The 22,430-nt window shown below is 37.7% G+C and overlaps 2 protein-coding genes across 2 annotated transcripts; one reads left to right on the top strand and one right to left on the bottom strand.

Annotated features, from left to right (window-relative positions):
- Window positions 1-85: 85 nt before the first annotated feature.
- LOC131646182 (protein PUTATIVE RECOMBINATION INITIATION DEFECT 1) lies at window positions 86-8,320 on the bottom strand. Its single transcript, XM_058916305.1, has 9 exons — window positions 7,732-8,320; window positions 7,122-7,234; window positions 6,849-7,024; window positions 6,080-6,388; window positions 4,914-5,877; window positions 4,125-4,818; window positions 2,820-3,100; window positions 894-1,560; window positions 86-630 (listed from the first exon to the last, which is right to left on the bottom strand). The coding sequence occupies exons 1-9, from the start codon at window positions 8,173-8,175 to the stop codon at window positions 385-387; spliced, it is 3,894 nt and encodes a 1,297-aa protein (XP_058772288.1). The 5' UTR covers window positions 8,176-8,320; the 3' UTR covers window positions 86-384.
- A 6,049-nt stretch (window positions 8,321-14,369) lies between these two features.
- LOC131649068 (uncharacterized) lies at window positions 14,370-16,286 on the top strand. The gene has a single exon (XM_058918813.1). It carries the CDS (start codon window positions 14,370-14,372, stop codon window positions 16,284-16,286), a length of 1,917 nt encoding a protein of 638 aa, XP_058774796.1.
- Window positions 16,287-22,430: the final 6,144 nt, after the last annotated feature.

Here is a 22,430-nt window from a genome sequence, read left to right as displayed (position 1 = left end):
TTATTTTATCATGCATCTGTTACCATTCATAATTCATTTAAGCGGCGCGGCACTTGAGTTAGTAGCTCACCTTGTAATAGTAGATGATAATCAAATAATTTTCTTGGTCTTGCTAAGAAATCTGTATTTCTAGCTTGCACATATATAAGGGTACAAAGGGCAAGCAAAATCACAATCATTAAAACTAATTATGACAAATATTCTATTCTATCACTAGATGCTGTTGATCTTTAGACAGGTTGCTTATAAGTTTTGGTTTTTTAAGAGTTAGCCATATCTCTATTTTACAGCAAGAAATTCAAAAGAAAATTAAATAGTATGCAGCAAGTAGACGCCCCCTCAATAAAATCGACCAAACTCTACCATTGTTCATCATCACTAATGTTATCTACAACTATCATCATCTACAGTCAAGGTGCTAAAAAACAGCTCTATTTCTTCCAACAACCTCTTACTACCCATATGAAATCCCCAAAAATCCATTTCTAAATATGCCTCAGATGCCATCAAATCAATGAGATGCCGGCAAATATCTCCAAGATCATATGGCATGGCAAGGACCTTCTTTATGGGTTCACTCGGGAGACTGTCTTGAGCATTGTTATTAGAGTACATATGTCTTCTGCATTCCTGTGAATAACATAAATGGCGCACAACTATGTAATCTATATTGTTTAAATTTGCCCGTGCACCTATATGTTTCCCATATTTTTCTTTTGCTAAAACACCAATTATCAGTATCAATAGACCTTATGATTTTTGTGAGAACAAAAGAATAAATAGATTTGATAAATGTGGAAGAATTTTTTTAAATTTGAAACATATGGAAGAATTTTTCTATGTAAATTTACAAAAATAAAAAATAAAAAAAAGCTTAGAAAGGGGGAAGTTACCTGCAGTATTTGATTTATAGTTGCAATTTGCACAGTACTTAAGAAGTCAGACTTCAAAAGTTGTCGAAATAAAACCAAAATTTCCGAGCTCAAATCAGTAGCGGTAAGGTTTTCCAGTATGCCAGATATGCATGAACTATTAAGAACAGATTTCATCCACCGGGGGATTTTATTCAGTTTCAGCAGCGCGACAGCTAAAAGGACTGCAGGCGTTTGACTGCTTGTGAATGATTGTGATGCTACAGCAGGAGCTGCCAAAGATACTGTCATCTCCTCTATAATCAATCTAAACCAACTGCTCTTTCCTAACTGTTCCGTTTCTTTTGCCAGATTTTCCCATCGCAGAAGAATTGACAGGCAGAGTGCACAATTTGTAGCCACTGTCGGGTCATTATAAAACACCAGTCCTTCCAATATATTCCTTAAGGACATTAAATACCCAAAGGTACATTTCAAATCTTCGTGTTTACTGTCTATTTGATCTGATATTCTGTTGAACAATTCTAACAGGCAATAAGAAGCAATAATCTTGACCACAGGAGAACCAAAATGCAGAAGTCTGCACAAGTCATGACAACGAATGCCTATGAAGGCTAGTGGTTCAGATGAATTCATTGAAACAAAGAAGTTTTGCCAATCCACAAACCCAGGGAGGATAGCGTGCAAGCTAAAATAGAGAATTTAGCATTGACAACATGTTAGAAATCATTTATATTTCTGTTGCAACATTGATAGATTTCTGTACATTTAGAGTAAATCACAAAGAAAGCAAAATGTAACAAGCATTTACTGTAAACATGTTAGTTAAGAACTCAAAATAATACCTTCTAGAGTAATTCATGTGTAATCATAAACAAGTTCGACAAATTCTCAATTTATATTAATATATAAAGAAATGGAAGAGTGAGTTGTAGCTATGACATCTCAGTTCGTAACTACTCCTTTAATATTAGTGTAACTACTCCTTTAAAAGTAGTGTAACTTTGCTTTTCGCCTTAATTGGCAATGCCTTAGTTTGTAAACTTTTGTTGCTTCTGATTTTTGAGTGACTCATGATTATGGGTCAAGAGTTATAAGTTTAACTCCATGTTCATCATAATTGATCGTTAATTAACTGATGTCATTGCTAAAAATAAATTATTAACAGAATTTGAGGATTGCGAAAAATTAAATTTACCAACTTCTCTTTTTCATGTGGATCTAAATTAAGAATTAATATTTATTCAGCAAATCTAACACTGACATTATCTAGTTAAGAACTAATTTTACATTACCCTGACAATGGTTAGGGTAAGGCCTTACTAAATCATCTCTAGTTTGGAAGGATGCTGCTTTCCCTGCCCATTTGTTTTCTTAGACAGTAAGTTAACTAACTAGTTATTATTTAAAAAATCACATGTTCTCTTATAAAAGCATAAGTAAATCACTTTGAATAACAAATTATATTAAAATATTGATATATTCAGTATTAAAAGGAGTGAGTTTTTAAAATTGTTTTCCCATAATCATATCTTTCATTAATGATATAAGTGAGCATTATGAGTTACTCCATTGAATGTAAACATATTTTATGATACAATTTAAAGACAGCTTTCAAAGTTTGCAACTTGGAAATATCAAATTATAACCAGATGGTCTGTTTTTATATATTCTCATCTCAAAATATTTCAGCCTTCTATTGTATTTCCTATCTTTCAATATCTCAATCTATTTTTTTTTCTAAAACAAATTTTAAGAAACCGGCACCATTTGAGAATCTATATCAGGGTTAAAGTAATTTCAACACCAACTTCATTATATTTTCAAATCATTAGTTTAATTTATCTAGTTTTTTATTAACTATTACTCCCTTCAAGCAGAAATTGCCCCTGCAAGAAGAGCATAAGTGCTCTTTTATTTTACTACTACTGAGGCAAGTGGGCTTACCTTTTAACAGCAAAGTAATGAAGCAAAAGAACAAATATTAAAGTTTCTCCGGTGCTTGTTCCCTCATCATGGTCAACCAAAGCAGGTCCTTTTGAAGAAGCTGCACAGACTATAGTATTGATGACAGATATTATACAAGTATTGAAAAGAATGGGCTTTGAAGTCTCTTCAAGTACTTTATTGGTGGAAAGATGTAAGATCAAGGAAAGAATGCCAATCACGAAGAGACTTTCTTGACTTAAGATATCGTCCTTCATTGGTGGAATGGAGTACTCCATCATCTGCAAAAGTGGTACATGCTATTAGAACTAACAGAAATCATTGCCATAGAGACTACGGCTTAGCCTTGTCTAAAATGTGGATGTTAAATAACATCCTTCAGGATTGTGTTAGACCTCTTATAAAAAACATTTATAAGAAGAATGGGTACAAATAAAACATGTTAAATGCTGTCAAGTAGCAGTTACAGCCTTACAGGCATAGGAGCAACCATTATAAATGTTATCTGTAGCAGTGAGTCTAGGAGTAACAAATAGTACTATACTATTACATTACACTAACTATTATTATTATTAGGAGCAGTTACAAAACTTAGGCAGGATAAGAAGGGAACATAACCATGTTCTGATTATCGTGAAGTTGTGAGTGTAAGACTTAGACACTTGAGAGGGAGAGAACCAAGCTCTCGAATCTTGGTGTGTGAGTCCTAATACTCTGCACTAGTTTCTTATAGCTATTGTAAGGTGTGTAAGTGTAATATTCGGGTTTTGAATTGTTCATCAGAGTTATTATCAATAAAGTATTCCATTTATCCAATTGTTTCTGTTCAGTACCAGTTTCTATCTTATTGCAAATTAAAAAATTGGGAAAATGACATCCATATCAACAAAAGTTAATAAAGTCCTAGTTAAAGAGAGATGGCCGGGTAACAAACCACATTTAGTCTGATAAATACCCAGGTAAATTGGCACAAACAGAAAGTCCAGGAACTAATTCTAAAGCAGGAGTAAATTGGAAAGAACAAAAGTACACTGTACTTTAGCCAAATAAAAAATATTGGTGTCAGTAATCCACTCTAAAAGAAAAGTGAGTCCTGCATATGGAAGAATCTAATGGCAGTAGTCATTAACAAATTTGATAGAAATATGGTCCCGGATAGAACATTATGCCGAAAGTTGATCCATGTAGCCAACCCCATTAAGTGGGTAAGGCTTGGTTATTGTTGTTTAACAACTTTATAAAAAATTAACATTTTAGTATATGAAAATGGGATGTAACATGCATAAATGAAATTCAGTTACTCACCTTCATGGTTACTGCAACCCAACTCTGATCAGTTGATAGTGTTTTAGGATGCACTGAACTCAAAGTACTAAAAACTAAAATCAAGATGGGCATGGAAGTTGTTGTCGAGAAGCACTGAGTTCTGATTGCTGTCCCTATTCCATGCAAAGATAGTTGATTAGAAGCAGCTGGACATAAATGAATCATAGTTGCCATTAGATTCAGAATAGAAACTATGTCATGTTCCTGGCCTTCTTCCTCAGCGAGTTGTGCTAATATGCACACGAAAATTCTAGCTCCATAGTTATCCTCAATGGATACTAACTCTGCAAGTGTCTGTACATTTACAGTTTGGTTACTGCTTCCATTAATCATGGCATCCCCTTCTAAATTATAGTTTCTGCAGAATTTCAAAATCTGATGACACAGTGATTCAGTTATATTCTCTTGTTGAAACAACCACTTCAATGATACTGTGTGAATTCTTGCAGAAAGTAAATCCCATTTACCATTGTTTATAAGCTGGAATATAATCTCCTCAGCTTCTCGACTATAGTGAATTTGATAGTTCATATTGCCAAGACCCCTCAACAAACTGTAGAAATTCACCAATCGAGTCACCATCAAATTATCAGTTGTCCAATCATGAAAATCACTGCTATTAAGTAGAACATATTGTTCAAGAGAAGCTAAAACCAACTTATCATCTGCAAGTCTAGCAATGAAAATCAGAAATTAGTTAGCCAAAAAAAGTGTTTGTGAATTGTTAATGAGGATAATAAGACTCAAATGGATTTTGTAGTTCACTACCTTTCGTCATATAGTGAACTAGTGTACATAATTAACAAAGCAGCAGACTGACAAGGAGAAAAATCTAAATTGTCTGTACTCCTTTGTCCCAGCATAAAAAGTAAATCGACAGGGTCAGAAGGCAGATGTAAAGCAGCATCTTCAATAGGTTGTCCAGTATCATTTCCCAGTAGAGAATCTATGAGTGAACCGATTAGCAAATATATTCTCTGTTTCATCCTATCTCCTGCATATAACCCCAAACATCCATATGAAAAACTGAACCAGCAGAATGACATCAAAGTCTCTGCAAATTCTCTAGAGTTAATAGTACAATGCGGAAGCAGTATCGAATGAAAAATTTCTAGCACGCCCAGGATAATTTCTTCTTCCATTTCATTGATGCCTGTTGCAAGCCAGGGCAATAAATGTGTTCTGCATATATCTAGAACACCGCTTCTAAGTTCTAATTTGCTAGTGTGAGTGGAGTTTGCATCATGACTGTAGGCATATGCCTCATTAAGTAGGTACAAGCATTGCAAAATTTGGTTGATATTCCTCTCAGACACATAGAGACAAGCTAAAATTGCATGTTTGACTGCTTCCAAAATTGATTTTGAGAGATCTAAAGCTCCATTACAAGTTGGAGATCTCATAAGAGCCACAAATACTGAGCAAGTCATTATAAACGTCTCAGGAACCATGCCCATCTCCCCATCAGAATACTTTATAAGCATTCTTATCAAAACAAGGACAAGCTCCTCCAGCTGAGAAGTTGATACAGCTCCAGGACACTCAGAAATGCATTCATAAATGAGTTTCAGTGTCTCGCATTGAACCGGATGAAAAGGAACTTCAGTCACATAGCGCAGTACTGGAACCAGAGTTGAAAACCCAACAACCAGCCTCGGCCTAAAAGCTTCCTCTGAATTGGATAAAAGATTTAGTACCTGAAGGCACGTCTTGACTTCCGGATCCTTATTCTCTGTTCATTCAGAAACTAATTAGTAAGCTGCTTAGTTATAGCAGTAAGGTTAAAATTAAGTTATGCATTCACAGACTTTTAATGGGGAAAAATAATCCAAGCTAAATCAGAATAGTGTAAACTTTACACAGATAATGAGGATATAAAGTTTAGGAAGACTTGAATCTGAATGCCTGAAGTCCCAACTGAATAAAGTTCTCACCTGATAGTCTCAATATTTCAAATAAATAATCTGCAATATTTTCTTCCACTAAGACTTGAATCTGATCGCCTGTAGTCCCAACTGAAGACAAATAATGAAAGAGCAGATCTAGAGTGCCGATTTGGACTTGACTCTCTGATGAAAGTAATGGGCCTTTGATTGCTTCAGCAAACAGATTAACCAGAGATGCTCCCTTGGCTCTATCTTCAGTTTCTTTAGAACTAACTTCGCCAGCTAAAGACATGTTACCAATATCATATACAGATTCTTCCCTGAGCAACTGTCTTCGAGCCAACATTGTCAAAAGTGCTGATGAGCAATAAAGTACTATTAATCATAGCTCGTAATAAGACAAGAATGGAAGTTGTATAGCAAACTATCTTATCTTACTAAACCTATTCGGTAAACTGTGGCTACACTGACTTCTAACTTGCCTTGGAAAGATTAATGTTAATCGCATGTGCATTAGGCGAGCAACTTGTGCTTAACAATGCATGCTATCCGGAAATCGACCTTCAGCCGACATTCATGATATAACTTAGTCAGCAAAAGTGATGCATGACTTGGAACATGGGCCTCTTAATATCAATCATCTTTGTTTGCATCTAAATGAGTACAGAAAAGGTGGGGAAAAAAAGAATCCCCTATTGTCGCTTCATGTCCAAAATAGGCTTAACAAAAGGGAAAAACAAAAGGACATACAAAAAAAGAAATTGCAAGCATTCTCTTTGATGAACACAAATGTTGAAATTAAAAATCGATAACGTACCAATACAATTCAGGCGAACATCATCATTTTGGGTCTTCAACAGAACATCTGTCAGTAGGTACAAAAGCTTTGGACAAAAGGGGATCAACATATCACTTCCATCACCCGCTTCTGATATACTATCAAGAGCGGATAATTTGTAAAGCACAAAAAGGACTTCTCCACGAATCTCCTCACTGCACCGAGAAGTAAAACACATACAAAATGTAAAACAAATCTATCTAAAAGTGACAAAAACACATCTAGATGACAACATTCAACATATTTTTTCACCTTGGCAATTGAAGACCTGTAACAAGAACGGAAATGAGACTATATATGTCTTTGATGTGTACATGGAGATCATCCTCCTTCTCACAATTCAGAAGAACACCTAGGCAGTGAAGCTTTACACACAATAGCATCATCATCAGAAGATTCAGAACATCAAAAACAGGTCATAAAACTTTTGATTCACTTTATAGTAACATATTATTTATAGTACATCAATTTTGAACACACTTGACGAGTAACTGCCTATGAAGCACAAACACATACACCAGACATGATACCGACACTGACACGTCGATACCAATAATAATTAGAAAAAATGAATAAATTGAATGTAATCATAAGTGTTGGTGTCGTGTCAATGTCGGTGTCCGACACTGACACGCCTTTTTTCAGAGGTGTCAGTACTACAGAGATAACGGTTAATCAATGCATGAACATAGTAGATTCTCAAAACATTTGTACTAATACTCCTTATTTTCCGAAAGTAACAACTAATCAATGCAGGTGCAGAATAGATCCTCAAATTATTTGTACTAATAATCACTGATTAGCACTTAACAATTGCAATCATCACTGAGAAGTTAAAATTGGAAACTGAAAATGAAATTACCGAGTGCAACTGACGTGGACTCCAACCTAAAGCACCAGAAGAAACACGATCTGAAACCCTAGCAACAAATTCACGGCAAACGGAAGGATCCGATGAAGCAGCGAGGTTGAGGATGAGATTAACGAGTTGTTCAGCGATAGGCTCGTCGTCGAAAGAGGAGAGAGCAGTGACGAGAGGTGAAACGAAGAAGTGAGAATGAAAAGTGACGATGGAGTGAATGAAATGAGGTATGGAGAGGGAACGAGAGAGCTGGGAGAGAGCGTAAGAGACATGGATAGTTGGAGAGTGAGGGTTAGAGATGAGGTTAGAGAAACAGACGAGGCAGATGGTGCCGCCGTGCTGTGTTTGAAGGTTGAGAGAAGAACGGTGGCCGTGAGAACAACAGCACCGTGAATCGCCGTCGTCTTCAACGTCTATGTTTTGTGAATCGATGCTCATGTACATTTTTGAAATTCACCAATAGAGAATGGCGCCAAAATCGTTTTTTAAGTAGTTAGGAATTTGCTCTTTCAGTTCGGTTGCTGTTAGTTATGACTTATGACTATGCGTTGTTTGTATAACAAAAGAAACGGAAGAAAAAGAAAATAGAAAGAAAGAATGCTGAATGAATCGAACATGGTAAGTGAGAGGAATGAATGGTTTATAATTACTAGGATTAAATTTTGTTAGTTAATTTTTCATATTTATGAGAAAAAAATACTATGTCAGGATTAAATTTTGTCAGTATACCAATTTTTCATATTTATATGAGAAAAAAATACTATACACTTAGTGGGTTAATTTACTGTGTCGGCAATTAATTAGAGATGTATGTCTAACTAAATCACATTTTTAATTTTTTGTTTGACAAGGACAAACTTAACTGATATCATTAATTAAAAAAAGTTTAATACAAGGAGGTACATATCTGAAAAAACTACGCCGAGACCAAGAATTGGCCGCCTTAGCTAACGTATGGGCAACCGAATTCGCTTGGCGTTTGATGAACTTTACCTCAAAGTTCGGAAATAAAACTAACAAATGCCGAATAGACTTAATAATGAAGCTAAATTCCGAAGAACCAATATGAGATGCATAAATAGCCTTAGTGACATTTTGACAATCAGTTTCAAAAATGACGTGGGATAACTGAAGAAAAATAGCATTTTGGATTGCTTCCTTTAAAGCGGTTGCTTCAGCTTCGACAACGGAGAGAAGACCCACATCCCAGGACACTCCTGCGGAGATAAACCTTCCCAAGTGGTCTCTAAAGCACCACCCTCTATTTGTTGTACCACACACATTATTAAAACCTGCATCAACATTACATTTCAGGTGATTAACTGTAGGAGGAATCCAACTTGTTGTTAAATTATTAACCGCCACCGAGTTATGCTCATCTCTAGCTAAGAACCAATCATACCAATTGTGATAAGCTTGTATACCAATCTTCAAAGCATCATCCTGAGTGTCTTGCCAAACCACATTATTCCTACTCCTCCAAAGGGTCTCAAGCAAAACAGCAAAACGACCTGCATCTCTACGATCCTCACGACTACAAACATCAAAGATAAGAGACTTAGCATCATGGAAATTATGACGTTGTTGTAGCTTTGCACGCGTCGGTAGACAACCCTTACAAATCTGCCATAACAAGTGTTTAGCTCTAGGTGGTGCAGAAATACTCCAAATACTCCTCCACCTACCCTCGATGCTATGATATTGATTGTTACTTTGAAGACTATTCCAAATTTTATAACCCGATTTCACACTATACTCACCATTTTGCTCCTCTTGCCAAATCAACCTATCCTCCTTCACATCCTCTATAAGAGGCACTCGAAGAATACTTGTCGCTCCTTCTGTGTCGAAAATTTGGTTAATCATACCCGCATTCCATTTCTTTATGTTGGGTAACAAAAGATCTTTAATAGAGAGCTCATAAGTGCTTTGTGTTTGCGGGCCATTAAGATAACATCTTCCTCTCTCTCGGAGCCACGGATCATACATAACCTTAATGTTACTACCATCACCAATATACCACCTACTACCATGCTTAAGAACAACCTTTGCCTTCCACAAACTTCGCAAAATAAAACTTGGGTTATTACCAATAAAAGAATCAAGATAGGAAGAGCGAGGAAAGTACCTTGCTTTGAAGATTCTAGCTACTAGAGAGTTTGGTTTCGACAAAATGTTTCATCCTTGTTTAGCTACCATAGCCATATTAAAGGATTTAAAATCTCTAAATCCCAAACCTCCTTCACTTTTCGAAATAGTCATACGATCCCAAGCTAACCACCTTATGCCTTTGTTGTTACCACCACCACCCCACCAGAAAGAGTTTAGCATTTTTTTCAATATCATTTACCACCCCATCCGGAATCAAATAAACACTCATGATGTAAGCCGGTATCGATTGGAGAACCGACTTGATCATAACCTCTTTTCCAGCTTTAGATAAAGATCTACCACTCCAAGAATTGATTCTTTTCCAAATCCTATCCTTGATAAAAGAGAACACCGCCTTCTTGCTCCTACCAATCATGGATGGTAACCCCAAATACTTCCCTGTACCCAAGACCCGCCTTACCCCCATCAATTGGGCTAAGTTTTCTTGGGCGGGGCCACTAAGATTGCTGCTGAAAAACACCTCAGACTTCGACAGGTTGATCTCTTGCCCAGTTGTCGCGGTATAAATGTTAAGAATCTCCATAAGGTTTGTTGCCTCCACAAGATTTTCCCTGCAAAACAAAAAACAATCGTCAGCAAAAAGCAAGTGGGACACACTAGGTTCCCCCTGCATATCTGTGCACCATGGATATCTCCTCGTGCAACTGCACTTTTAATAAGCGCCGAAAGACCTTCAGATACAAGAATAAAAAGGTACGGCGATAAAGGGTCTCCTTGTCTAAGTCCTCGTCTTGGGATAATAGGTCCAACTCTATCGAAATTAACAAGAACAGAATAGTGCACCGAGGTCACACACATCATAAGCCAGTGAATCCAATTCTCATCAAAGCCCATACGAAGAAGAACACCACACAAAAAACCCCAATCAACTCTGAAGGTGCTTTGCATGTTGGATGCTTTATTGGTAAAACATACCTGGTTATTTGTGTTTATGCAGGTTGCATATATGTGTGGAGCTAATATAGGTTTTGTAAGGAATGTCATGATCGATGTCATGACATCCATGTGTTACAGCAGGAGCTGTTATTGTTTATGTATTGTGTTTCCTGATTTATCCTTTTTATCAGTTTAGGAAACTTTTTATTGGGTGCTGCATATTTCGTCTAGAAGATCCTATTGACAGCAGAATGTGTAACAGACAGTTGGTGTGTGAATGAGGTTAACTCTGTTAACCCTAATGTGTTTCTAAAAAGCCCAAGGCCCAAGACTGCTTATAAAAAGACCTGCAATCCTAATTTGGAACGCAGACAGAATATTATAATTGTGAAGAACGGCTGTTCTGTAACTGTCTCTTGTGATCCACGCTATTATCTTTGATGATTGCGTTGGAATTAGTATGTGTTTTAGTTGTGTCACTCTAAGCTTTTAAGCACGAGTGTGTCTCTTGATTGAAGCTTTTAAGCAGATCAAGGCCTGTTTTTGAAGAGTGTCTTCTATCTGTAATTGTTTATTGTGTTTGTGTATCACTGCTGTGATTGAGGGGGAGTGGAATGGAGATATTCCATATCTAGGTAGAACCTAGGTAGAAGGGTCATTGGGTAGTGATTAAATGGGGAGTTGTAAACTGGGAGTTTAGCTCTGAATTGATACTGCTAATAGTGGACTTCATCCCTGGCTTGGTAGCCCCCAGAGTAGGTTGTTTGAACCGAACTGGGTAAATAATTTTGTGTGTTCTTTACTGTTTTTATGCTGTTTACTATTATTGTCTGTGCTGTGTAATTGTGGATGTCATAACATCCAGTTTGACATCGAGCGTGTGTTACTAGAATTTTCAATTGGCATCAGAGCAGGCACCCTGCCTGTTTACATCTGGGTGAGATCTATGGGATAGCAAAATTCTGGTACTATGGAGAAGGAACTGTTAGTGTTTGGAAACAGACCACCTATCTTAGATGGATCTAACTATGACTACTGGAAACCTCGTATGGTAGCAGTCATTAAGTTAGTGGACAGCAAGGCTTGGAGAGCTGTTGAAAGTGGATGGAAACATCCTGAGAAAATACTGGAAAATGGAACCACTGTTCTAATCCCTGAAACTGAATGGAGCAAATCTGAAGAAGAGTTAGCGTTGGGCAATTCCAAGGCCCTAAGTTCAATATTCAATGGTATTGACAAGAACATCTTCAGACTTGTGCAACACTGTGAGTTGGCTAAAGAAGCTTGGGATATTCTCAAAACAGGTAAAGATGTCAAGACTTCAGTTACTTACCACTAAGTTTGAAAATCTCAAGATGAAAGAGGATGAAACCATTCATGAGTTTTACATGAATGTCCGAGAGATTTCAAACAACTCTGCAGCCTTAGGTGAGAAAATGACTGAAGAAAAACTGGTAAGGAAGATTCTCATATCACTGCCTAAGCGATTTGATATGAAGATAACTACCATAGAGGAAGCTCAAGACATCAGTAACATGAAGCTGGATGAACTTCTTGGTTCTCTTCAAACTTTTGAGTCAAGCCTCTGTGAACCTGTTGAAAAGAAGAACAAAAGCATTGTGTTTGTTACCAACACAGGTGATGATCCAAAAGAAAGCAACGGTGTAAGAGATGAGAATTTATCAGACGCCATAGCCATGCTTGGAAAACAATTCAACAGACTTATTAAAAGAGTAGATCAGAAGTCCAGACCCAATGTCAAGAACACCTCCTATGACATCAGTCAGACATATGACTCAAGAAAAAAATTCAAAGTTGAGGAGAAACCATACCTAGGGAAAGGGGTTCAATGTCATGGATGTGAAGGATTCAGACACATTAGAGCTGGATGTCCAACCTACCAAAGGGAGCAAAAGAAAGGACTGACTGTTACTTGGTCTGACGAAGACTCAGATTCAGAAAAAGAAACTGCAAAATGTGTCACAATTTCAACAAGAACCTATGAATCTGATGATGATTCCAGTGATGATGAGCTAACCTTTGATGAATTAGCTGCCTCGTACAAGAAGTTGTGTAGGGAGAATGCTGAAGTCTGCAAACAATTGGAGAAGCAAGAGGTGGTTATAAGAGATCTAGAATCTTAAAAGATTAAACATCTTACAACTATAGAATCCCTCAGTAGTGAAGCAAGCATGTTGAACCACAAACTTGATCAAATGACCAAGTCATTCAAAATGCTGAACAATGGATCTGATACTCTAGAAGGAATTCTAGAATCTGGACAAAGGTCAGGAGACATGTCTGGAATGGGATTCGTGGCTAAAGAGGAGTTAATATCTAGAATCAGGAGGATAGAATCCAAAAAATGTGTGACTATCCCGATGTCAATCCAAAGGTCACAACATCAAGAAAACAGAAGAAGGAGGCTCTTAAAGAAAATGTTCCAGAAATGGAGGTGTCACCACTGTGGAAGACTTTGTCACATAAAACCATTATGTTTCAAACTATTTGGATATCCAGACCAAACTCAACAAGTCAAACTTGATCATGATATCCGTACCAGGAAACAATCTGGGATAGCTAAGAAGGTTGCCCTAATAGTACACACTTCTCTAAGGATGCCAACAAAAGAAGATTGGTACCTTGACAGTGGTTGTTCAAATCATATGACCGGGAGAAAGAGCTCTCTAGTACATCTCAAACTAGAAGAAAACAACTATGTAACCCTGGGTGATGGAGAAATAAGAGAAGTCCAAGGTGTTGGAAGGACAGAAGGAGTGGGTATTCCCAATCTAAACAATGTCCTACTTGTGCAAGGACTGGCTGCAAATCTTATAAGCATCAGTCAATTGTGTGATGAAGGATTTAATGCTAGGTTCACCAAAAATGAGTGCATCATCACTAATGAAGCAAATGAGGAATTCATGAAGGGACTAAGATCTAAGGATAATTGCTATCTATGGAAGCCTGACACACCTGTCCACCCCTCTGACTACTCCATGATCAAAGATGAATTAAAAACTCATCGACACGAATCTGATGAATCTGATGAGTCTGATGGACCTGATGAAGAATCCTATCTTGGAGAACTCACCAAAATTGAAATTTCTACTGGCTACTCTGAGACATGCGTAATGAATGAGAAACTATGTGCAAATGTAAGGGAATACAGAAGTATCAATAGATTCATGCTAGAAGAAAGAGCAAGCCTTGTAATGAACATTACATATCGGGAAAGAAGACTAGAAAAGCCACAGGTGAGCATTGACCCTACAGGAGTGTCTGAGAGCAATGTGACAGAGAATGTTGCAACAACATCTAAAGACAATGTGACAGAAAAGGGTATGTTGGGTATTTGCTACCAAAACGTATTATAGCAATTAACCAACGTGAGGGAATATTATTTGGGCTTTGTCAAAATACATGATTTGAAATTTCCCTCACTCAGTGTGCATATAAAGCCCCCTCGATCCCCTAATATTCTAAAAACGGCAAACCTTCCTAGTATTTTCTCTAGCTACTTTCTGAGATCGATTTACATCTGTTGCTCTCACAAGTGTGAAACAAGTTCTGGTTCTCTAAGGTTCAGAATGTCTCAGCAATCGAATGATGAATCTCCCGTTTCTGACTCAGCAACACCAGAAGAGTCTTCTAACCCTAATAGGGTTCTTAAGGTTGTCCCTCTAAGGACGATTAGCAGTGACGAAGTAAAGGCCACAAAGCCTAAAACGAATCATGCAAAACGACCCAAGGAGGGTATTCACAACAAGGGCACCAAATCCTCAGCATTCGATACCATGGAGAAACTTACTAAAGAAGGATCCAAGTATGTCGATAGTGCAATTACCAGGATTGTTAATCGTATTCTGAAGGAAAATCATCAAGTGCCTGGAATATCTATTCCTCTTCAAACTATAATGGCTGATCCACTCAATAACGCCAGTAAGGCTGACACTGTTCACACTGTTGATAGTGACCTAGAAATCAACAAGGATGAACAAGGGATTACTAAAAATACCAATGTCACCAAGGATGTCAATGACATTGACAATAATGAGCACCCTAAGGCCAATACTGAAACTGATACTAATGTGGTAGACTTAGATGAGCACTCTGAAGACGAATTACTTACTTCCTTGAATCCTAGTGTAGCCAACAGGCTAATGACAAGAAGAAAATGCAAAGCTCTTGTTCAAGGATCATCAAAAGGGAGCACTCAAGTGAACAACCCTATCAAAGACACTGTCAGAAGGAAGAGTACTTCTGCAGGACCTGTCAAGAGCAAAGCTGTTACCAAAAGCAAAGGGGTTGGTCCCTCAAAATCTTGGAGCAGGGTCATTCCAAAGAAAAGAAAAGAGCGGGAATTTGTTGAACCTGAATCTGATGTTGAAGCAAATGTCCCTGACATTCCATCAAGGAAGAAGCCTACAACTAGTAAGCTTGCTGCTAACATCCCTGAAGTCCCCGTTGATAATGTGTCTTTCCATTATGCCTCTAGTGTCAGCAGATGGAAATATATTCTCCAAAAGAGGTTGGCTGTTGAAAGGGAATTGGCTCCAAATGCTCTTGAAAACAAGGAGGTCTTAGAACTGATTCAAGAAGCTGGACTGCTAAAAACTGTATGCAATCTTCCCAAATGTTATGAGAAGATGGTCAAAGAATTTGTGGTAAACCTGTCTAAAGATTGTGGCAATAGCAAAAGTGCATACTACAGAAAGGTGTTTGTAAGAGGTAAGTGTGTATCATTCTCTCCTTCTGTGATTAATCAATTCTTGGGAAGAACAGATGAAGCTCAAATCGAGCTGGAAGTAACAGACAACCAAGTTTGTCAAGTGATCACAACCAAGCAGGTAAAAAGTTGGCCCATGAAAGAGAAGCTAACTACAAGTAAGCTGAGCATCAAGTATGCAATGCTTCACAAAATAGGAGCAGCTAATTGGGTTCCAACAAACCACAAGTCCACTATCTCAATTGTGCTTGGTAGATTTCTGTATGCTGTAGGAACAAAGGCAAAGTTTGATTATGGAGCATATATTTTTGACCAAACCATGAAGCATGCTGGAAGCTTTAGTATTAAGGGTCCAATTTCCTTTCCATCTCTCTTGAGTGGTATAATTCTGGACCAATATCCAAACATTCTCAACGAACATGATATGGTGTGCAAAAGAGAAAGTCCCTTGGCTTTCCATTACAAACTATTTAAGGGAAAGCATGTTCCAGACATTGTCATGACATCAGCTGAAACTTCCAAATCAGGAGCATCAGTTGGTAAAGCAGAAGTCATAGTAATCCTAAAAGAGGCTTGCAAAGAATTGGAAGCTAGAAAAATGTATCTTGAACAAATGATACGAACTATGGAAATGGATGAGAATGAGGAGTTTACAGATACAGAAGAGATGGAAGAAAAAGATGACCAAGAAGTGGAGGAAGAAAGTGCTAGTCCTGCTGATGACTCTAAGAAAGAAAGTTCTTCAGACACCTCAGCTGGTTCTGACTCTGAGCAGTAATTGCAACTAGAGTCTAGTGTGTTTATTTTTTTTTGTTTTGTTTGATTTTTTCTGTTGCATTTCGTACCGCCTTTTTTTTATTTTGGTTTGTTTTATTTTTGGACTTATTTACACTCGTTGAGCGAGGAGAAGACACTTTCTTTGCCCTTGGCAACATTTGTGGCCAAACAGGGGGAGAAGTATTATGTGTGTCACCACAGAACAACAAGACTGGTGGTTGTGTGTGATCAAAAATTCTAATAGCTTACCTTTGTGTTGATCTGGTTTGTGCTTGTGCAACTCTTGTGGCTTGTGCTTGTGCTACTCTTATGCACTGTCTGTTTTTATCTGAGCACTGTGTGCATACTACTTATGTATGATGATCTGTCTGTTTTTATCTGAGCACTGTGTGCATACTACTTATGTATGCTGATCTGTCTGAGCACTATATGCATACTGCTTATGTATGCTGATTGTTTGTATTAACTTATGTTTGTGTTGACTATCCGCTGCAAGTGTTTCTCTGGTATGGTGTGACAGGATGTTTTAGCCAAAAATTTGCCAAAGCGGGAGATTGAAGGTGCTTTGCATGTTGGCTGCTTTATTGGTAAAACATACCTGGTTGTTTGTGTTTATGCAGCTTGCATATATGTGTGGAGCTAATACAGGTTTTGTAAGGAATGTCATGATCAATGTCATGACATGCATGTGTTACAGCAGGAGCTGTTATTGTTTATGTATTGTGTTTCCTGATTTATCCTTTTTATCAGTTTAGGAAACTTTTTATTGAGTGTTGCATATTTCGTCTAGAAGATCCTATTGACAGCACAATGTGTAACAGACAGTTGGCGTGTGAATTAGGTTAACTCTGTTAACCCTAATGTGTTTCTAAAAAGCCCAAGGCCCAAGACTGCTTATAAAAAGACCTGCAATCCTAATTTGGAACGCAGACAGAATATTATAATTGTGAAGAACGGCTGTTCTGTAACTGTCTCTTGTGATCCACGCTATTATCTTTGATGATTGCGTTGGAATTAGTATGTGTTTTAGTTGTGTCACTCTAAGCTTTTAATCACGAGTGTGTGTCTCTTGATTGAAGCTTTTAAGCAGATCAAGGCGTGTTTTTGAAGAGTGTCTTCTATCTGTAATTGTTTATTGTGTTTGTGTATCACTGCTGTGATTGAGGGGGAGTGGAATGGAGATATTCCATATCTAGGTAGAACCTAGGTAGAAAGGTCATTGGGTAGTGATTAAATGGGGAGTTGTAAACTGGGAGTTTAGCTCTGAATTGATACTGCTAATAGTGGACTTCATCCCTGGCTTGGTAGCCCCTAGAGTAGGTTGTTTGAACCGAACTGGGTAAACAATTTTGTGTGTTCTTTACTGTTTTTATGCTATTTACTATTATTGTCTGTGCTGTGTAATTGTGGATGTCATAACATCCAGTTTGACATCGAGCGTGTGTTACTAGAATTTTCAATTGGCATCAGAGCAGGCACCCTGCCTGTTTACATCTGGGTGAGATCTATGGGATAGCAAAATTCTGGTACTATGGAGAAGGAACTGTTAGTGTTTGGAAACAGACCACCTATCTTAGATGGATCTAACTATGACTACTAGAAACCTCGTATGGTAGCAGTCATTAAGTTAGTGGACAACAAGGCTTGGAGAGCTGTTGAAAGTGGATGGAAACATCCTGAGAAAATACTGGAAAATGGAACCACTGTTCTAATCCCTGAAACTGAATGGAGCAAATCTGAAGAAGAGTTAGCGTTGGGAAATTCCAAGGCCCTAAGTTCAATATTCAATGGTATTGACAAGAACATCTTCAGACTTGTGCAACACTGTGAGTTGGCTCAAGAAGCTTGGGATATTCTCAAAACAGCACATGAAGGTACGTCAAAGGTAAAGATGTCAAGACTTCAGTTACTTACCACTAAGTTTGAAAATCTCAAGATGAAAGAGGATGAAACCATTCATGAGTTTTACATGAATGTCCGAGAGATTTCAAACAACTCTGCAGCCTTAGGTGAGAAAATGACTGAAGAAAAACTGGTAAGGAAGATTCTCATATCACTGCCTAAGCGATTTGATATGAAGGTAACTGCCATAGAGGAAGCTCAAGACATCAGTAACATGAAGCTGGATGAACTTCTTGGTTCTCTTCAAACTTTTGAGTCAAGCCTCTGTGAACCTGTTGAAAAGAAGAACAAAAGCATTGCGTTTGTTACCAACACAGGTGATGATCCAAAAGAAAGCAACGGTGTAAGCGATGAGAATTTATCAGACGCCATAGCCATGCTTGGAAAACAATTCAACAGACTTATTAAAAGAGTAGATCAGAAGTCCAGACCCAATGTCAAGAACACCTCCTATGACATCAGTCAGACATATGACTCAAGCAAAAAATTCAAAGCTGAGGAGAAACCATACCTAGGGAAAGGGGTTCAATGTCATGGCTGTGAAGGATTCGGACACATTAGAGCTGGATGTCCAACCTACCACAGGGAGCAAAAGAAAGGACTGACTGTTACTTGGTCTGACGATGACTCAAATTCAGAAAAAGAAACTGCAAAATGTGTCACAATTTCAACAAGAAACTACGAATCTGATGATGATTCCAGTGATGATGAGCTAACCTTTGATGAATTAGCTGCCTCGTACAAGAAGTTGTGTAGGGAGAATGCTGAAGTCTGCAAACAATTGGAGAAGCAAGAGGTGGTTATAAGAGATCTAGAATCTTAAAAGATTAAACATCTTGCAACTATAGAATCCCTCAGTAGTGAAGCAAGCATGTTGAACCACAAACTTAATCAAATGACCAAGTCATTCAAAATGCTGAACAATGGATCTGATACTCTAGAAGGAATTCTAGAATCTGGACAAAGGTCAGGAGACATGTCTGGAGTGGGATTCGTGGCTAAAGAGGAGTTAATCTCTAGAATCAGGAGGATAGAATCCAAAAAATGTGTGACTATCCCGATGTCAATCCAAAGGTCACAACATCAAGAAAACAGAAGAAGGAGGCTCTCAAAGAAAATGTTCTAGAAATGGAGGTGTCAGCACTGTAGAAGACTTTGTCACATAAAACCATTATGTTTCAAACTATTTGGATATCCAGACCAAACTCAACAAGTCAAACTTGATCGTGATATCCGTACCAGGAAACAATCTGGGATAGCTAAGAAGGTTGCCCTAATAGTACACACTTCTCTAAGGAGGCCAACAAAAGAAGATTGGTACCTTGACAGTGGTTGTTCAAATCATATGACCGGGAGAAAGAGCTCTCTAGTACATCTCAAACTAGAAGAAAACAACTATGTAACCCTGGGTGATGGAGAAATAAGAGAAGTCCAAGGTTTTGGAAGGACAGAAGGAGTGGGTATTCCAAATCTAAACAATGTCCTACTTGTGCAAGGACTGGCTGCAAATCTTATAAGCATCAGTCAGTTGTGTGATGAAGGATTTAATGCTAGGTTCACTAAAAATGAGTGCATCATCACTAATGAAGCAAATGAGGAATTCATGAAGGGACTAAGATCTAAGGATAATTGCTATCTATGGAAGCCTGACACACCTGTCCACCCCTCTGACTACTCCATGATCAAAGATGAATTAAAAACTCATCGACACGAATCTGATGAATCTGATGAGTCTGATGGACCTGATGAAGAATGCTATCTTGGAGAACTCACCAAAATTGAAATTTCTACTGGCTACTCTGAGACATGCGTAATGAATGAGAAACTATGTGCAAATGTAAGGGAATACAGAAGTATCAATAGATTCATGCTAAAAGAAAGAGCAAGCCTTGTAATGAACATTACATATCGGGAAAGAAGACTAGAAAAGCCACAGGTGAGCATTGACCCTACAGGAGTGTCTGAGAGCAATGTGACAGAGAATGTTGCAACAACATCTAAAGACAATGTGACAGAAAAGGGTATGTTGGGTATTTGCTACCAAAACGTATTATAGCAATTAACCAACGTGAGGGAATATTATTTGGGCTTTGTCAAAATACATGATTTGAAATTTCCCTCACTCAGTGTGCATATAAAGCCCCCTCGATCCCCTAATATTCTAAAAACGGCAAACCTTCCTAGTATTTTCTCTAGCTACTTTCTGAGATCGATTTACATCTGTTGCTCTCACAAGTGTGAAACAAGTTCTGGTTCTCTAAGGTTCAGAATGTCTCAGCAATCGAATGATGAATCTCCCGTTTCTGACTCAGCAACACCAGAAGAGTCTTCTAACCCTAATAGGGTTCTTAAGGTTGTCCCTCTAAGGACGATTAGCAGTGACGAAGTAAAGGCCACAAAGCCTAAAACGAATCATGCAAAACGACCCAAGGAGGGTATTCACAACAAGGGCACCAAATCCTCAGCATTCGATACCATGGAGAAACTTACTAAAGAAGGATCCAAGTATGTCGATAGTGCAATTACCAGGATTGTTAATCGTATTCTGAAGGAAAATCATCAAGTGCCTGGAATATCTATTCCTCTTCAAACTATAATGGCTGATCCACTCAATAACGCCAGTAAGGCTGACACTGTTCACACTGTTGATAGTGACCTAGAAATCAACAAGGATGAACAAGGGATTACTAAAAATACCAATGTCACCAAGGATGTCAATGACATTGACAATAATGAGCACCCTAAGGCCAATACTGAAACTGATACTAATGTGGTAGACTTAGATGAGCACTCTGAAGACGAATTACTTACTTCCTTGAATCCTAGTGTAGCCAACAGGCTAATGACAAGAAGAAAATGCAAAGCTCTTGTTCAAGGATCATCAAAAGGGAGCACTCAAGTGAACAACCCTATCAAAGACACTGTCAGAAGGAAGAGTACTTCTGCAGGACCTGTCAAGAGCAAAGCTGTTTGTTATACCCCAAAATTTGCCCGCATCTTTTTGTAAGAAAACTCCAATCTGAAAATTAAGAGTCTCATATAATCATGGATTTTTATTTCAACAAATATCCTGACATATGAAATACTTAGTTTTTAGAATTTTTCTTATACAGTAATTTGGCTTGCAGTTGAATTTATTCTTACGCAAACGCCAAATACTGTTTATTACTTCACACATGCTATTTATTTATTTACAGATAAATAGTACTGACACAATTGGTACAGAGTTAAATCTTTTTGCAGGCGCAGAATCAGGAAACTCAGACTGTACTGGTAACAGTCAGTCGACAGTCAAACTGCTGGCAGTACAATTCTCAGTGTTTTGTACCATCAATCAAATCAATATTTTACAATTCAAAATTCCAAGATTTTTGTTCTAGAAGTCTTCTGAATATCACGCGATTAGCAGAGACTCAACACTGCACAAAAATCAGGTACGCTTAACTATCTCCTACACAAACAGTCCCTGACTAGGGTTTTCTTGTTTTTACGGGAGAAACAAGTTTTTGAGACCTCAAATGGATTTCATGCACATCCATATATCTCAAAGTACCATCATACAAATTTTCAAACTTCAATTCACTCAGACGCACCGTCAGCAGCTCAAACAGTCAACAGACGACCCGTTTGACCAAAAAGTCAACAGACAGTCAAAAATGAAATTTTTTGTCAAAGTCCATATTTTGTCAAAGGATTCATCATTTGATCATTGGATGATCATAATTCATCAAGGAAAGATCAAAAATCAATAAAACCCTAAGATTCAAAATTAGGGTTTTTGCCTGAAAAGTCAACTCAACTTTGACTGGTCATAACTCTCTCATCCTTCATCCAAAAAATTCAAACCAAAGCTCATTTTGAAGGAAATTCAATTATCTTTCAAATGCAATTGATCCCATGGTCATTGCATTCACCATTTGAAAAATATGACCAAAGACATTACAGGTCATTTTCAAAGTCAACAAAAAGACACTTTTTTCAAAAGGACACACAAGGAGCATCAAAAATCATTTTGACATGAGACCAAAGACATTGGTTAGAGGACTCTTTGAGGTTTCCAAAAAGTGCAAGAACTCCTTCATATGACAAAAATTGAGGGATTTACACCTTGTTGAAGTTGGCTAAATTTTGGAAAATGCATAAAAACAACATTGCTCAAAAATGCATTTTTTCCAAATGGGGCCAAGTTTTCATGGTTCAAACATCATTACCATAATATTATGGGCCTCCCACGACCAAGACA

This window comes from Vicia villosa, linkage group LG2 (genome assembly GCF_029867415.1).
Source record: "Vicia villosa cultivar HV-30 ecotype Madison, WI linkage group LG2, Vvil1.0, whole genome shotgun sequence".
NCBI classification, from domain to species: domain Eukaryota; kingdom Viridiplantae; phylum Streptophyta; class Magnoliopsida; order Fabales; family Fabaceae; genus Vicia; species Vicia villosa.
The sequence above is the reverse complement of the archived record's forward strand: the minus strand, read 5'-3'. Positions and strand labels throughout refer to the sequence as shown.

Coding starts and splice junctions, on each gene's coding strand:
- LOC131646182 (XM_058916305.1), bottom strand. CDS start 8,175: ATGTACATGAGCATCGATTCACAAAACATAGACGTTGAAGACGACGGC. Junction 7,235..7,731: donor GTCCACGTCAGTTGCACTCG/GTAATTTCATTT, acceptor TTGTGTGTAAAG/CTTCACTGCCTAGGTGTTCT. Junction 4,819..4,913: donor AGTTCACTATATGACGAAAG/GTAGTGAACTAC, acceptor TTTCATTGCTAG/ACTTGCAGATGATAAGTTGG.
- LOC131649068 (XM_058918813.1), top strand. CDS start 14,370: ATGTCTCAGCAATCGAATGATGAATCTCCCGTTTCTGACTCAGCAACA.